Source organism: Alligator mississippiensis, chromosome 1 (assembly GCF_030867095.1).
Source record: "Alligator mississippiensis isolate rAllMis1 chromosome 1, rAllMis1, whole genome shotgun sequence".
NCBI lineage: Eukaryota > Metazoa > Chordata > Crocodylia > Alligatoridae > Alligator > Alligator mississippiensis.
Window position 1 is genome coordinate 14,414,470 of NC_081824.1, and position 18,214 is coordinate 14,432,683.

Here is an 18,214-nt window from a genome sequence, read left to right on the forward strand (position 1 = left end):
GCTTAACTTCACTGCTGTTCGATATTGCCTACTGTGATATAGTCTTCTAGGAACCACATGACAGCTGTTGATTGCTGCGAACAAGCTTCTATATTTTACCTTCCCTCTTCCATGACATGTGCCGTTCACTAGACAGGCTGGAAAGGAAGTAGTTGCAGCTTTCTGCGCTGCCTGAGATCTTAGATCAGGGGTGGGCAAAATGCGGCCCGTGGGCCGGATGCGGCCCTCCAAGCGATTCTATCCAGCCCACAGGGCCCCTAAAAATATATAAAATGAATATATATCTGCCTCTTCTGCCTGTCATGTGGCCCTCGATGGCTTGCCAAAACTCAGTAAGTGGCCCTCTACCCAAAATCATTGCCTGTCCCTGTCTTAGATCTACATTTGCCTTCAAAGACATTTTCCTTACTGAAATGTAAAGTCAACTAAATTATGGCGCAAAATTCGATATGGTCAGGAAACCTATTGAAAAAATAGTCCCAGAATGTATATTAATTTTGGACGTTTTTTCTATTGAATAAAGGGAGAATTCTAATATTAAGTAATATATATTTTATTGAAAAATTCAGTGTTTCAAAGACATAGTATATTTGGTATAGAATTTCAGGTTCAGTAACACCATAGCACAATATTCTTATGATATCATCTTAGAAAAAAAAAAACAAAACAGATTTCAGGAATAAGGGAGTGTTATGGGAAAAAAAAGGACAAATTTGATTAGAGGTGTTTATTTGTAGCATGGTAAAATTGCCTAGAACCTGAGGAATTGCATTCATTAACCACACCTAATGTCAAATTCATATGAAGTGAGATTGAACAAAATCTTAAAGCTTAAAGGGACATTGAATGGACAGTCTATGCTAAAAATAAAGAAAAATGCCATCATTTGTGTTGCAAATTGATGGACAGGAGTAACTGAACGATGAAAAACCAGTGTTCACTGTATCCTGCTGTATTTGCTCAGAATTGTTCAAACAATTGTACAACTTCTTCTTGCGATCACACTCAGTTATGACTGTTCTGGTGTTTGAAAGCTTTCAGGCATCCAAGGAGGGAGCAGAACCATCATCCCACAGTGATGATCCACAGCAAACATTCAAACAGGTTATTTCCTATGACCTGAAACCTGTTTGTGCAAAATTGTCAGTGAAAGAGCAGTAACAAGCACTTAGTTAGCTGGTATGCAGACAGCTTCTGTACTATCTGGTTTTAATGCACTAGCAAAATTATGGTGGGTGTCCTTTAAAAAATGAGAACTAGAATCCATTCTTAATTTTTTAAGTAAATTGGAGAAATGTCTGATGTAAGGACATTTTGCCACTTAGTAATGAGAGGTGGCCTGTCTATCTCCAGTCCTGCCAAAACTGGCACACCTAATTAACTTCAGAACACAGAACAGTTTTACTGAATTTAAGAGAGCTTCTCACAGTACATAAAATTTGGTCCATTTTTTACAGGATTGGGGGCCTGGTACTTTTTCTTGTGAGTGTAAATCTTGTTCACAAAATGGCTCAGATGCAGCTTAACCGACTGAGCAAAGTACAGCAGTCCCTGTTTGTTGTCCCTTTCCTTTCATATTTTTTTCCTTTACTGCTCATGTTTGATTTCCTTTTAAAAATAGCTCAAGATTATGCCCATGCTAATTTTATGCTGGGCACAAAAACGGTTGTTATCTTAGCAAAGCTGGATTTAGCTTTTGTTGAACAATTCTTCGCACAGCCCTCATGAGAAGGGCATCCAGCATCTCTTCCGAGCTGCCTTTTTTAAAAGTGAAAGCTTAATTCTTTCTGCTATAACTAAATCTATCTTTAATGAGATTAATCGTTTAGGGTGCTAAATTCGCTCTCAAGTATCTTGATGCTTTCCCAGGACAGATACTTGAGAGAGGTTTTGTCCTCCCACAAGCACCAGATGACAGCAATGTTCTGATCACTGAGAAGCCCCTGAGATGTCCCACATTAGGGAAATTTAACCTAGAAAATACGTTGTTTTTAAAATCCTCAGGGATCAAAGGGGAAGCTGCCATTGGCTCAAAGGCTTCCCAGTTCTGGTCTTACAGGGCACCCAAAGGGCACTCTACCTACATCCGGGTGAGGGGTCACCTTGAGATTTGGCTCTATATAAATCCATCTACCTCCCTGAAAACTGCACCTCCTTGGCTTTTCTATGTGTTGGGAAAATGATAGAAATGTCAGATGTGGTAGAAAACGGCAAACAAATGGGTTTTTCAAAGAAAACAAAAACTTGCATTTCAGCAAAGCATATTTAAACCCAAGCATTTGTAGAAATGCACTTAGGAATACACCTATTTGAAGTAGTACCATAACTAGGGTGGGACAACTAGGGCAAATGCCCTGGGTGCTGATTTGGGAGAGGGAGTGAAAAATGAGGGTGCCGCTGGCTTCAACGTGATTGCAATCACAGAGGCATTGGCAACGAGAAGTTGCTGCCGCCTCTGTGGCTCGGAGGCCCAGCCCCATTGCTACGCTACTCATTTGAAGCCCGGGAGACTTAAATATTTGATGAACCTGAATCACATGCTTCAGTGCATTGCTGGATCTGGACCCTCCCAAAAGAAAAGGAGGTAGAGAGAAATAAATAAATAATGGGAATAAAAAAGAAACACAGTGAGGCCTGTAAGAACTTGACTTGAACAAGAGCTGGGTAGATCTCTATGGATGTAGGTGAGGTGTGTCTACCCCCTTTGCAGTGATCCTAAGCCAGGTGAAGAGACAAGACCTGCCCACTTGCTCTTCCTTCATTCATACCACCGGCTGAAAAATATCCTTGTGTCTTTTCAGCACCTGCCCAGACCCCTCTCAGGATCTCTGTCTCATGGATGTGAGGAACCTCTCTAACAGCGCTCGCACAATGTTTTTTCAGCATGTGGAGTGGGATGGAGTAAGTAGGTTTTGTTTCCAGAAGCCATCTTGGGGTTTCCACAGGGCCTGTATAGACATCCCCTCGGAGATCCCTTCCAATGGGCATCATTCTACCTTAAGAGGTTGCCTCCAAATAACCCTATATTATGCTTCTTGCTCATCATTAAATGACAAGTATGCATCTATGCCCTGGGGCTTGTTTAACTCAAGTTTCTCTATATTGCTTAGTACCATTCTATTCCTTTATAAATGACTTGTTGAGGTAGGTAAAGGAGAATAAAGTCTTTTGCAAGTATTAATACTCTTACTAGTTATTCCTTCCTAGGTAGATAACCTGTTGCTGAGATGCTCGCACACAAAAAATATTACAACTATGCAGCAAAATGGTGATAACACTCTGCTAAATTACACTGGGAACCAGATCTGGATGCAGATCTAAACTATGAAACTGCATCCTTTCTTTCCAGTGGGATGAAAGAAAAATCACAGATTCCCAACTTTTGGCATATTTGGTATTTTGATCTGAGCATTTCAACCCCTTTCTAAAGACTTTTTACACATTTGACCCTATGTTCACCCAAAATCTGTCCTGGTGAGGTCAATGGGCTAGTGACAGTCTCCACCTGCAGAATATTTGGCCCAAATAGACATTTTAATTGCCCAAGGATAATTTCTCATTTAATGGGTAGCTACTGTTTTTCAAGTGAGAAAATCCACTGCTTATGGAAGATGGATCATAAAATCAATCTACTGGTCTGTTATGGTGCCACCAAACGTTGCATCCTTTTCTTTTGGTCTGAGGTTCCTCTGGCATTGGAAATCTCTATTTTCTACACGCATTTCTAATAAATTTCCCACAAGTGCTCTTATGTAGCATTTCTCAGTTGACTTTTATAATGTCAAAAACTGGGTTTTTCATCAGTCAATCTGAGAGGACTTTAAAAAGGAGGTCAATATCTCTCCTATTTTACAGATGGAGAAGACTTAGGCAAAGAGTGATGAAACAATCTACCCTACCCAGCTGGATAATGACAGAGCTAGGTCTGGAACCCAGTTTTCCCAAGCCTCAGTCCAGTATTGCTTCAATGCCTACCTCTCTAAAGAACAAACTGCTATGCAGGTTACCATCCAAGAGCCAGACAGATCTTTCCAGTGCGTTAGTATATACCAGCAAGGGCATCTTATGATACACAACAGGGCACATCTACACAAGGTGCTATGTGATTGTACCAATGAGTTATGGCAACATCATCATTACAGTGACATAGAGTCAGCAAGCACAAACCTTGATGCCACTGCTAATATGCAGTAGCTTGTTGCTACTGTGCAGTAATGTCAGAAATGACCTGTGTAGCCCTGGGACTGTGCAGAATCCGCAGTTACTGCTCAGTCATTTACTATTTGCTAAAGTAAGTACAAAATAACTGTGCAGTAACAACTGTATGTTTGGGCACATGTATACACACGCACACCGTGTTGTACATTAGCTATTACTGACGGATGTTGCAAATAATGGGGACATCTTTATAAATTACCGATACGCAGCACTTTGGGGTATATGGTGGTGTATCACGGAGCACTGATCATTTAATAGAATATTATTGAGATGCCGTTTTTCCTTCTGTAGTAAAGGCATGTCAGTGTCTGCACTATAAACCACTGTTTCCAGAGGGTGCAAGGCAGCTGTAAAAATGAGCTTAGGACAGACACTTGGATGTTTAAAAGAAGTGGAAGCTTTGACAGATGACTTGGGAAGAGGATAAGAATATTACTTGGGCATGGAGGGTTGAAATCAGGAGAGCCAAAGTGCAACTGGAGTTGCAGCTAGCAAGACACATGAAGGGTAACAAGAAGGGTTTCTACAAGTATGTCAGCAACAAGAGGAAGATCAGGGGAAGTGTAGGTCTCTTTCTGAATGGGGGAGGCAACCTAGTGACAGATGATGAGGAAAAGGCTGAAGTACTCAATGCCTTTTTTTACCTCAGTCTTCACAGGCAAGGTCACATCTGGCAGCACAGTTTGCGAAGAAGGTGAGCAATCAACAGCCGTGAAAGAACAGGTTAGGGACTATATAGAAAAGCTGGACATGTACAAGTTGATGGGGCTGGATGTAATGCATCTGAGGGTGCTGAGGGAGTTGGCTGATGTGATTGCAGAGCTGCTGACCATTATCTTTGAAAATTTGTAGTGAAGAGGTCCCAGGTGATTGGAAAAAGGGCAAATATAGTGCCTATCTTCAAGAAATGGAACAGAGGATCCAGGGAACTACAGACCAGTCAGATTCACCTTAGTCCCAGGAAAAATCATGGAGCAGGTCCTCAAGAAATCCATTTCTAAGCACTTGGAGGAGAAGAAAGTGATCAGGAGCAGTAGCAGCATGGATTCACCAAGGGCAAGTCATGCCTGACCAACCTGATTGTCTTCTGTGATGAGATGACTGGCTCTGTGGATGCAGGGAGAGCAATGGACATGACACACATTGACTTTAGCAAGGCTTTTGATACCATTTCCCACAACATTCTTGCAAGAAAGCTAAGGATATATAGGTTGGATGAATGGACTGTAAGGTCAATAGAAAACTGGCTGGATCATTGGGCTCAAATAGATCAAATATCTATTATCTCAAGGAGATAAATTGGAGGATTGGGCCAAAAGAAATCTCATGAGATTCAACAAGGACACGTGCAAAGTTCTTCACTGAGGATGGAAGAATCCTGTGTACTACTATGGGCTTGGGACCAACTAGCTAATCAGCAGCTCTGCAGAAAAGGACCTGGGGGCTACAGTGTACAGTAAGGTGGATCTGAGTCAAGAGCGTACCCTTGTTGCCAAAAAGGCTAACAGCATACTTGGCTGCATTAGTAGGAGCATTGCCAGCAGATCAAGGGAAGTAATTATTCCCCTCTATTCAGCACTGGTGAGACCATATCTTGAGTACTGTGTTCAGTTTTAGGCCCCCCACTACAGAAAGGATGTGAACAAGTTGAAGAGACTCCAGTGGAAGGCAATAAAAATGGTTTTGGGGGCTGGGGCACATGACTTCTGAGGAGAGACAGAGGGAACTGGGTTTATTTAGTCTGCAAAAGGGAAGACTGGGGGGGGGAGATTTAACAGCAGCCTTCAACTACCTGAAGGGGGTCGAAAGAGGACGGAGCTAGACCGTTGTCAGTGGTGGCAGGTGACAGAACAAGGAGCAATTTTCTTCAGTTGAAGCAAGGGAAGTTTAGGTTGGATATTAGGAAAAACTTTCTGACTAGGAGAGTGGTGAAACATTGGAACAGGTTACCCACAGAGGTGGCAGTCTCCATCCTTAGAGGTTTTTGAGGCTCAGCAAAGCCTTGGCTGGAATGATCTAGTTGGGGCTGGTCCTGCTTTGAGCAGGGGTTGGAGAAATGTGACCTCCTGAGGTCCCTTCTAACCCTCCTTTTCTATGAAGAAAATGTATGGGCTGGAGAAGAACTAAAGACTTACTATATTAGAGATTTTAAAAAATGTTTTTTATAGAAAGGATGGAAGTTCTGGTTCGCCTTACATTTTCTTGTGCTTTTTTAAAACGCGCTCCTTTTTCTTTTGGAGAGAATTTTGTAGCCTCTTGGAACAGATATGGGCAAGGTTCTTTGGATCAAATTCTGCCCTCACAGCCATCTATGAAGCCCCATTTTGTTTCAGTGGGGCGGCGCATAGGAGAATTTAGTTGCAAGCATTTTTAAAACTGAACTGAAGAGTTGCTTAGGGATGGGGAAAATGACAGGCATTAAAAGTACAAAAGAAGCTGAGATGCAAAGGGAACACAGCCCCAGGGATAGACCAGGAGGAATTTCTACTTCATCAGTAAGAAGGCAGGGAGAACATGTGAATGCTGTAGAAAGAGAATATTGTTATGCCCCGTTATAAATCCATAATGAACACACCTTGGACATTGTGCCCAAATCTTCAAAAAGGATATAGAAATCACTAGAGAAGATGCAGAGAAGAGCAGTAAGGATGATCCGTGGTATGAAGTTGATTCTATATGAGGAGAGACTAAAGAGGCTTGGCCTAATCAATTAAGAAAAGAGAAGCTTCAGGAGGAACATGATAAGGGTTTACAAAATACTAAAGGGTAAAGTGAGAGCAAATAGGGATTTATTATTTAATCTCTCTCACAAGACAAGAACGAGAAGTCACAAAATGAAACTGCTAGGCAGCACATTTAAAACTAACAAAAGGAAATTATTTTTCATGCAGCATGTAATGAAAGGGTGCAATTTGTTGCCACCATATGTTGTGGAAGCTGACATTTTAGCTGGATCCAAAAAAGGATTGGACAAATTCTTGGAGGAAAGGGCCATCAGTAACTAGTGAGCACGGGCATTAGGGAGACAGCCTCTGAATCAGAACTTCCTAGATCTTAAATGCTGGAGATTGCAAGTGAGAGAGGAACAGAGGATAAAACCCTGGTCAGAGCCAGTTCACACTCCCTTTCAGCATCTGCCCTCTGCCCCTGTGACACAGGACACTGGGTAAGATGGACTTATGGTCTGACCCAGTAAATGGCACGTCTTATGCTCGATGGCCTTATGTAGGCCAGCCAGGGGATCTGACTACCATGAAGGGGACAACAAAGACAACGCTGATTTGTGATTACTGAACACCCTGCTGAGCTTTGGTCTCATCAGTGGATCTCTACACTGGAACTGGAAACCATCAGGCTCTGCCGTCCATTGGCAGAACAAGTTGCTTATGTGGGGAGTTTCGATTTGGGTCTCAAGCCTTAGCTTCTTATTGTGGGAAAGCAAAGGAGCGCTAGAAGAATGGCATGCTTAGCCTTTCCTGGTGGGGACACCTTTCCAGTGCTTTACCAGAACTCTCATCTGACTGACTGATGCTTCAAAACCAGTGGTCTCTGGAGGGAGGTGCAAGCAGCCCTATTTACAGTAGTGATGTTCAGCTTGTATATGGGCCCTGTTGCAGGAGGCAAAGGATATATCAAAGAATACACTTTAAAAACCCTGAAGGCCCAACTGCATGAGGTGCTGCCAGCTTCCTGAAAAATGCCAAGCATGCTGAGCTTTAGGTAACCTCAGTGGGAGACAGACACTCAGCACCTACATTACTTTCTGATTTTGTTGCTCATCGTGGGGATTTACTGCATACAAGTACTACTACACGTACACTCTGTCTTCTCAGCGTGGCACGCGCCTTCCAGCAACCCATTAGCACCCATCTTCACAGAGAGAGCAGTTTTCGCTCGGCTTGGCAAGAGAGTAGGAGGCTCAATATGGAGCAGGAACATCAGAGCGTGCTCCTGCTGCCCAGGAAAGCAAGGCCACACAGAGGCCCCAAGGGGTGAAAGAGGCTGTGTTTCTTAGCCCTCCAATATCCCTTTGTCCATGGGGGTGTTTGGGATTTGGATGAACAGGGAGTGTAGTAGGAGGTGTATCTATTCCCCCAACTTCTGCTTAGCATTTCTGCCCAAACCATTTTATTTAGGTGGTGTGGATCAAGATGTGTACACTAGATTGTCCTTAATCCTGTTATATGAAGACACTGCAGGATCTAGGTCATATTTCATAGGACATGCTTCACATAGGGCCCACTTCACCATTCTCAGTGAATTTCCTTTCAATTACTCAGTCTTCATCAGAGCCGTAATTTTCTTTCCATGCATTTCATTTGAGGATACGTGTATGAAGAATATATTGCACCGTCTCTTTGTGGGGTCTTGACTTTCTCCAGCATTGCAGCGCTTTTCTCTTCTCACTGCTTAGTCCTAGTAACTTTGCTTAGTCCTAGTTACCCTTAGTCCTAGTAACCCTTAGTCCTAGTAACCCTTAGTCTCTTAACCTTGCTTAGTCCTAGTAACCCTGGCACAGCAAATGGAGCAATGGGCACTGAGCCTTTTACTTCATTTGGGATGGGTGTTACCTAAAACAAGCAAAGAGAAAACCCAACAACCCAGAATGGTACCACACTGCATCATTTAGAATGATTAGGACATTAATCAAACAAGTTTTGTGTGGTTCTTCCTGAAAGACAACGGGCCACACTCATCATAGTTAAATGTGACATAACTGCTGAATTAAATGGAATTATGCCTCGGTCGCACTGGTTTAGCCACTGTAACTAAACTAAGAACATAGCCCTGAGAGTCTTTTGAAAAAAGAGCAGATCAAATGATATAACTATTTATTAGAATATATATTCCTATATTTTCCCCACTGGAGAAAATTTGAAAATTAAGATGTGTATATAAACCCAAATAAAGGTTAATGTTGGCAGGTAATTTCCTAAAGATAAACAGTTTGGAATAAAAAGCTAAGAACAATAACCCTGAAAATAGCATCTCTACAATTAGTGCAGTATTAATACACTTATGCATGCAAAGTGCCATGCATTTGTATCTATTTTGACCTTAGAAAAATATGTTACTTTAGTAAGTAATAATTTAGGAACAGCTAATTATGGACCTTGGAGGTCATACCCTACTTCTAACAAAAAAGAAAAGAGATTTAAATTAGCCAGTATAGGAAAGTGCAATGGCTTATTACAAAATGAGGGGAGAAAAATGTCTTCATCACAACCTCTTGAACTGCAGCATGCAATAATGGCTATATCTATATCTATATATATATGCATATATATTGTTTGACAAACATATCAACAGTGTAAGAAGTTTATTTTTCATTATTTCACTTCTCACTATATGATAAGCATGCAATGCCAGGTGTATCCCTAGTTGTAACTCTACTGACTTGGTTAGAGTTAAACCAGCAATGTCCTGAGCCCACATGTTTTGAGAGAATGAAATCAAATGTAGTAGGAAAAGAGACAGAGTTTTTGCTGGCTTATAGGTATAGCTTAAAAGTTGGTGATCCCTTAAAAAAAAGTATTATATTCCATGTCCAAGGAGACTCTTGGTAATTGGAAGAACAAGTATGAGATGAGGATCCATAGTGCAACACATCAGAGAGTATCTCATTGCTCTGACTGGGCTATATCTTGTCCTCATATGTGCACATGAAGCTCTGGCTGAGTTGAATGGGAGCCACATGCAGGCAGATAAAGGCAGATGTTGGCTGACCATATTTATATGATTAAAGCAAACCGAGACATGTAAGTAAAAAAATTAATTGCAAATTATTTCAACCTAAACTGAATTCTGCAATAGAAAATCTCTCCTAGATTGATGCTTAAATCTTTCATGAGTCCCCAGATACCAGGTTCTGTTCAGGAAAGAAAGTCACAATGGCCTTTCCAGCTGTTCTGGAAAACTACTGATAAGCAAGAGTAATAAAATGACATTCATAAGAGTCTTTATGGGTTTTTTTCTGCTGCACTGGCAGAACCCATGAGTGATTTGGTTTAGACAGGAAGGATCCTGCCTTGTGTAGGGGGTAGGAGTAAATGAAGTCATAAGGTCCCTTCTAGCCCTATTTTTCTATGATGCTAAGACCATAGGGTCTTTTCATATTTTAGCTCATCATTCTCCCTTATGGGGTAGCAGTACGAATCCTTAAGGGGACAGTTCTGCATGAAAACAAGAACGCATTAAAAGCCAAAAATGGATTTTAGTTACACCAGAGTCACTGAGCTTAAATGTCTGGGAGACAAATTCCCAGTGTTTTCTTTTCCTTTCCATATGATACCTAGAAACATTATGACAAAGGAAAACATTACTCACTGCAATACAATCAATGCCTATGTAAATAGGAAGGGATCATTAAGACATCGCTCTTGGTGGCAAAGATGAACATTAGCAGCTTTCAAAGGGAACAACACACAGTTTTCTGGGGGAGGGAACATCTAGAAATGTCCCCATGCTTCATAACTGTGCCTAGAGAAATATAAGAGGAGGCTGCCGTTCATTGGTACATTTTCTGAAAGGGGTGGCAACTACACAACATCTTAACGATTCAAACCAAAGTCAATAATGCCTTGCAATTACACATGGGTCCAAATCAGGACCCTAAATCGGAACATTTCCAGCCCTGAATACTAGTACATTTTTATTCAGATATCAGTTTTTGCCCCTGTATAATTTGGGCCAACCAAAACCTGGATCTAGAAGTTCCTTAACTTGGGATCTAGATTCAAACCTTGCAGTTTTGGTCCATCTCTATTTTTCCTATAAGGGCTCACCATTCCCAAAGTCCTGTTTCAAGCAAAAACTCTGATTGATTTCACAGGTGTTTCACCTACATATAAAATCCAAAGGTTGAGCCCACAGTTATCAAATGGTAGAGGTAACCATCGAAGAACAGAGTGAGAAGGGGGAAATTGCATTGCCTAGCAAAGGAGATCATCAATGAACTCTAGAACGAGGAAGCAGAAGGCTTTTACAGGGTAAGTGAAAATCCCTGGCTCCCAACCACCACAAATCAGTGCAAGAGGGAAAAGAGACATAATGGAACCAAAAGTGAGCTGCTTGCAGAGAGTATTCGAGTAGAATATGCGGGCACACACCCATCAGTAACAGTCTCTCAGATCAGAAGCTAAGATCTAGCATTAGTCAGCCACAAATACAAATATATGCAAGGATATCACGGTTCTGGACATAAACAATGCTAACATCTTTTAAAAGGAACCCACGAGCTGTACGAAGTAGACATAACAAACATTTCCCACTACGATATCTGCATATAGTTCCCCCCACGGATACCATATATTCAGGAAGACATTGTTCATTGATGTGAGGTGAGACTGTATTCAAGAGTTTATAAAGCAAGCCCTTTTAAAGAACTGTTTGAAATGAGAGATGTACGTGGCAAAACCGAGGGCAGAATGTAGCCCCAAGTTCTTAATGTAAAAACTGGCTAGGTCTCTTTTCATTCCTTCTGTTGCGTTTCTAAGCTGTATAGTTTACAAAGCTGGGAATGTTATTTCATAATACTTTACAGCATAGTTCTAGTGTCATGCAGTAATTGCAGATTTACTGCATGCTTCTATTAAATTTCAACAGCCATAACAAAGCTTTATGGTGCAGACAGTAACACCCAAATATTTAGCAATGATAAACATTCCCCCCCAAGGACCGATCTGGCTCCTTACAGTTTGGGGCATGTTTAACTCCACGCAAACTTTAAAATATTCTTTTTCGCAGATGGCAAAAGGTAGATTCTACTGACCTTTTTTGGATAAAAGAGGTGCAAACCCCACATTTGGTAGTTTGTTATATGTACCAGCAAATAGGTACCTCTGCACCTTGAACCAAATAGGTAATGCATATACTGTGTGTGTTCCAGAACTGGTTCATCTGCAGCACGGTCACATTGCTATGTTGGTAATATGTAATTCCATCATTATTTTTAAAACGCCTGCTCAATTGATATTCGGTATTCACTGTTAACACTGAGAACGTCGGAATCTAGAGTATAACTCTGCATTACCTGCAGTTACTATTGCAGTAATAATGGCCTGGGTTAATTTAACAAGATATATTAATTCAAGGGGAGTTCCAGAATTCACAGACGTCAAAATATATTTATGGTAATCATCAGTTATAAGGTTCACAATCACCATATCGGGAAAAAGGTCCAATTCAGTTTTAAAGAAACCAAGTTTTGTGTTTCCAATTGGCCTACAATCATTTCCTTTCCCATATATCCAGTACCTGTGTCACATAGCAGCATAGATTTACCATCTCAACTAATGATAACATTTTAATTGTGGTACAGAGATATACATAGTATGTTTGTGTTGGGAAGTACTTTGGCTTGGACTGGTTTAAATATCTACTTCCCAAATGCATAGGTATAACTTCAACCACCTTGTTCAGGAAAAGAAATCTGGAAAAAAAATCTAGATTTTTTTTTTTTTACTTTCCCTTTTTTCTTTTCTCATTGGAAATGCTTGTTGCTTTTTTTTCTTAGCAACGTTATCAAACTCTTGGAGCTTACATTATTTTATTCTTGGTAGCTCTTTCCCCTCATCCCCAACTTGCAGTCCTACATGGGCCAGCTTAATCAATTTGAACTAGAGTTGGAGATTCAAGGATGCTTAATAACCAATAAATTCTTGCTTAGTAGAGGTTGAGGATTCAAAGAAAACTTTTAAAATTATTTCCACTTTTGTTATTTTTGTTAAAAAAAAAGAGTTTGCACCTTGACGTGTCATGAACACCCCTCCGTGATCTTCCTTTTTCTTGTTACACCTGGCCAGCGCAAGCAGCTGAGATCTTTGCTCTATTTTCCCTGCATCTCTGTGCAACACTTTTTTAAAAAGATAATATATTATTTTTTCTAAGCCTTTCAGACTGCGGTTACATGATCAGGATTCTCCTGAATTTCTATGCATTCGATTTCTTCCCGCTCCTTCCTTTTAGCCCGTTTCTTTTTCTTGTGGTGCTTTTTGGAGGGTGGGAAAAAGGTTAGAAAGACGGGGAGAATAACAAAACAGTGCAGAAGTGTGCAACTGCCAGTGAGCAGCAAGCATTTGAACAGTGTGAAGGTCAAGTTCGAAGGCACAAAGAGAAGGGGGACCAACCCAATAAGAAAAGAAGTAATATTTTGCAAAATGGCTGTCCCATGCTCTTGGAGGGAGTTTTTTATACACTGAGTTCGGGTGTGCTCGGTTGCTAATACAAATGTATAAAGCAGGGGTGCACAGTGATCTATGGCGAAATTCAAAGTGTAGATAAGGCACAGTATAGAAATGCAATCCATGTCTACATTCCATAAAGTCATCAAACCTAGGACACCCAGCTCTATTGAGGTGACGCTGAGAATTAACCAGAAGTTTCCCAGAGGATGAATAACCAGGAAAAAGGTCAGTATTAACATCAGCAGGATGCCAAAGCCAGAAATCAGGACAGGCATAGTTACTGATAAACCATAGTGGTCCATGAAAACAAAAGTAGGATTGAACACAATGAACTTGATGCTCTGGATTAGAGAGAGCGGTCTTAACTTCTCCAACAATTCCACCACCTCTCTTTGTGTGTTTTCACTAGTCCTGGCCACCAGGTACATGCGAGAAGCAATGATATTGTTCTCATCTCCAGTCTTGGAGAAAATGATGTCATTTTTGAAGTGCTGGAATTCTGGTTTTTTTAAAAAGGAGCTCTGGAGGATGCTGATAAAGTCACTTTTGTTAGTGGCGCTGATGTTGCTAACTCTCAGGTATTGATAGTACTGTTCCATCCAGGACACTGTATTGAACCCATGGCTCAGTGTTTTTAAGTCTTCTTGTACAGTGCCATTCCAGTATTCAAGAGGCTCATAGATGTAGAATCCTATTACTGGGCTGTAGTTGCTAAAATACTTTTGCTGGATGAGGGCATAAGAGACGCTTGGAGAATCACTGGCAAGGAGGTTGATAATATTGGCCCCATCGCTGATCTGCAAGCACCCCATAAAGGAGAAAGAGGCATAAATGAGGTACAGTATCACTACAAATGGCTTGACATAGATGTTAGTAATCCACTCATTGTAATGTTCTCGTAGGAAGTGCTGGATGAAGTGATGCTGGTACGGGTTGGTTTCATGATGAGAAGTATGCTGATGGCCATCACTCATCATGGTTTGGAACCACACGGGTTTCCGGTCCAGGTATTCTGCTGAAGGGATTTTACAGCAGAAGATGCTGTGGTAGCGGTTCTGCTCCAGCTGTCCAGCAAAAACTAGGCAGGAGCCAAAGAAGGAGAAAATATAGAAGTAGTTCAATAGGATGGAGACACACATGTTCTGGCAGAAAATTTTCACAGCCTCAATATTGGTGAAGGGGCTGGCACCCATTCCAAAGGCTATGAAGTACAAGGAGCTTGTCATTGTATAGGAGACCATGACATCTGAGTAGGCATCTGCTACCCTATCCTTAAAGGGCAGATTCTCTCTGGTTCTGCGCCATCCTGAAAGTAGCTCAAACACGCCTTTGGTTCCATGACCTAAAATAACAACAAGAAACAGGTATAAACAGGGGGTCCTACTTTTCATGCTGCAATGTTAATTTTAACTTTTGTCTCCAATGTTTTACTGAACATCTTTTGTTTTATTGGGGTTTTATGTTTTAATAGTTAATTGAATGCAATGTTTTCAGATTTGGGTATCTGAGCAAGCTGCCCGATACTCAGAACTGGTGTGTAAGCAGATCCATTGACCTTTGCAGAGACCACAATTGACTTGAAAGGGTGCTGAATTTGGTCAAAATGAGCTATTCAAATACAGGTTTAGGAGTCTAACTTGTAAGTGCATGAGTTTGAACTGACTTTGAGATTCCTAACTGCCATATCCAACTATAACCTTGAGGAAAAATTTTGCCACCCTTACTAATGTAGGAGTCCTCAGTAGGTGTAAACAAATGGGGCTGCTTGAAGGATAAGGAAGTACACAGTGGGCATGTCACATGTGATATTAGTGTGACACAATAAACTCCAGCACAGCGTGTACCAGAATTTATTGCTTCCCAGGTACAGTGTTTACACACATGCCCGGGACCACAGTACATTGAGCCAGGTTGGAGCAGCCCTTGCTGGCAGGGGGCCCTGGAGGCCAGCCCGCCTGCTATGGGCTGCTCCATCCCAGCTCAACATGCTGTGGAGGGGCTGGCTGGGGCACAAGCATACTCCAGTGTGGGGCTAGCTGATAGGCAGCTCCCACACTGAAGCACCCTTGTGCCCCAGGCAGCCCCATCAGCATCTACACTTGCATGGCAGCACACTAAATAATGCTGCCGTAGGATAGTACTTCTGTTTACAAGTACTAACCTATGGTGGCATTTATTAGTTTACTGCGGCCTAATAAGCCTGCACATGTATGCACTGAGACTTTACTGCTGAGCAGAGCTAATTAAGCAACCCCACCATAAACATCTCATGTAGATGCACACAGTGTGAGTCAGGATGGGACAATCTGGCCCTTAGTGCTACACGAGGAGAAGAAATATTAACGTTGCCAAGAATATACAAGTTCACAAATTCATTTGTGTAACAGTTTCAGAGTCTCGTGTGAAAGAGGGCCTTTTAGAGTATAATGCTTGAGCCTTTATGCTATATGGAAGTTGACATAATGATAAAAAGTACAACATTTGAACATCCATCCTTATTAGTTGCCATGAAAACTTACATTTTCTCCTTGGCTAAACCTCTTCATCTCAATCTCTTAGGCTAGGTACAGACATTAAGAAGCCCAAGGCAGAATCAACCCAATCTATATGGGTTTCTTGAAGCTGTGTAGATTGGATGGGGAGCAAACGGACTCGTGTTCACCCTTCGGTGGGGGGAGGCAGGCTGCCTGCACTGGCTGAAGCCAGGCAGTGAAGGACGCTCCCACATGCCACCCAGCATGCCAGAACCTGCCGACGGGTGCCATATGCAGCCAAGGGACTACACCATTCCTGATTGGCTGTGAGGCACATGTCTTTCCCTGCTGCCCTGTCATGTACCAGGAAGTAGTCAGCTGCAGTCCGCCAGCAGATGCAGGCATGCTCACCCTACCGCTCATGGTGGCATGGGCATCCCTGGGCTTTGTCCAGGTTGGGCAATACAGGGTCCACCCCAAACAGGACAGAGGTGGGGGGGGAGTGGGATGCATGAGCTATTGGGTGGAGGTGATGCCAGCACACACACACACAAAATATGTAATATAAAATGTATAAGCTATATAAAATATTTATATAAGTTTGAGGGCATTCAGTGCTCTGATTTTTTTTCTTTTTTTAAGGAAATCAGAAACATTTTCTGTAAAAAAAAAAAAAAGCAGTTTAAAATCAAAGAATAAGTTTTCTGTTGAAAATGTGATATGGCAGAAAATTTTGAACAGCCTTAAATCCATAGCAATGCTGGTGGTGAATAAAAACCTTACAGGCACAAGCTAAATGTACCAGACTGAGACTGTGGCAAAAATTTCCCACCTGCTCTGAGGACCAACCTCAGCATCTTCCACTAGAGGGGCAAGGTGCACTTCTTCAACTTACCTCCTTTCACAGTAACAGGTACACAACTAACAGCAAAACTGAGCCCAAAGCCTTTCCAAAACACAACGCTTCACTTTATGCACAACTCTTTCTCCAGGGAGTGGAAGAAAGAAAGAACAAACCACATATGACAGACTTCAGTCGTGTTGCTTAATGCATTACTGAAAGGCACTTAGATGCTTCAGTCATGAGGGCAGTATAAGAACCCATAATAAAATGAATAGAATAGGATCTGGGCTGAATTGTCTCCATGGCCTCGGCACACTTTACAATTAAGACATGATCAACCAGTTAATCACATCTGAGGTTGTTACCCAGCCACACATTAATGCAAATAATGGTGTAATAAAACAAGGAGTAAGGCACAACATTATTACACAAAACATGTGTAATAACTTTTTGGTTGGTTCCTATTACGCCATTAATTGAACTCGTGGCTGGCTGGGGCCTCCAGCTGTGAGGGTGCAGCTGGAAACCATGTCAGCTGATGGCTCCCAGGCCTAGGGCATACCATGTGGTCCTGTGGTTGGGAGCTCAGATCAGCTGACAGGGTTCCCAGCCATGGAAGCATACATACGGTGAGCCCTATGGCTGGGAGCCTGGATTAGTTGCCAGCTCCCAGCCCTGTCATGATGGGAGTCCTAGCTGTGGGAGCTTGCTACTTGCTGGTTTCAGGGGAACACGGGATTATGATCATGATCGGTGCTTCTTGCACCAGCAACAAGGCATGATGGGACTTGATGCTAGAGCCCACCATCACAACTCGTGTCATGCAGGTGTGGCATGGCCAGAAGAGCAATTGTGGGGATCTCACATCAGAACCCATCCCACCTTTACTTGCAGGTCTGCCAGGGGCCCTTGAGCCCACAGAAAGCCTGAAACAGTGAGTCATGTTTTGATCTCATGCAGATGATCACACAACAGCATAACGCTATTGCATATCACTAGTCAAAGAAAATGTTCATTTTGGGTGAAAAAACAACTTTTAGTTAGGAAAAAAGTTTTGATTTTCAAAAAAATTTAGCCAGCTCAGGCGTCTATTAGCAGTTAAATCCTTGGCTCTCAACTTTCTCCTTACCCTGATTCTTTTTTGCGCACACAAATATTTTGAACCACTTTTACAACAAGCCACATAGGAATGTGTAACCTTGATATATATGATTTCCCCAGAAGGTCAATGCCTAGTTTGAGATGGCATGTTGTAAACCAGGGTGGCCAACCCACAGCATAGGTGGCACAGGTGGCATGCAGCAGCATATGTGTGGCATGCAGCAGATGGGAGATGTGAGAGGTAGCACAGTGGCAGAGAGGTCAGAGAGCAGAAGGAAGAGCAACAGATCAGGCAGGAGGCATAGGGCAGGAAGCAGAAAGCTAAGCAGCAGACTGGGTAAAGGAAAGGGATTGAAGTAGTACTTGGGGAGGGTGTGGAACTAATTTGCGGT

At 42.0% G+C, this 18,214-nt stretch overlaps 1 protein-coding gene across 2 annotated transcripts in view; it reads right to left on the reverse strand.

Moving 5' to 3' along the window:
- Window positions 1-535: 535 nt before the first annotated feature.
- PTCHD4 (patched domain containing 4) overlaps window positions 536-18,214 on the reverse strand; it is a 136,166-nt gene continuing 118,487 nt past the window's right edge. For both annotated transcript variants that reach the window (XM_019480738.2, XM_014601608.3), the window contains exon 3: window positions 536-14,745. In XM_019480738.2, coding sequence (XP_019336283.1) covers window positions 13,112-14,745 — 1,634 coding nt within the window. In that variant the 3' untranslated portion in view covers window positions 536-13,111. The remainder of the gene's footprint in view (window positions 14,746-18,214) is intronic.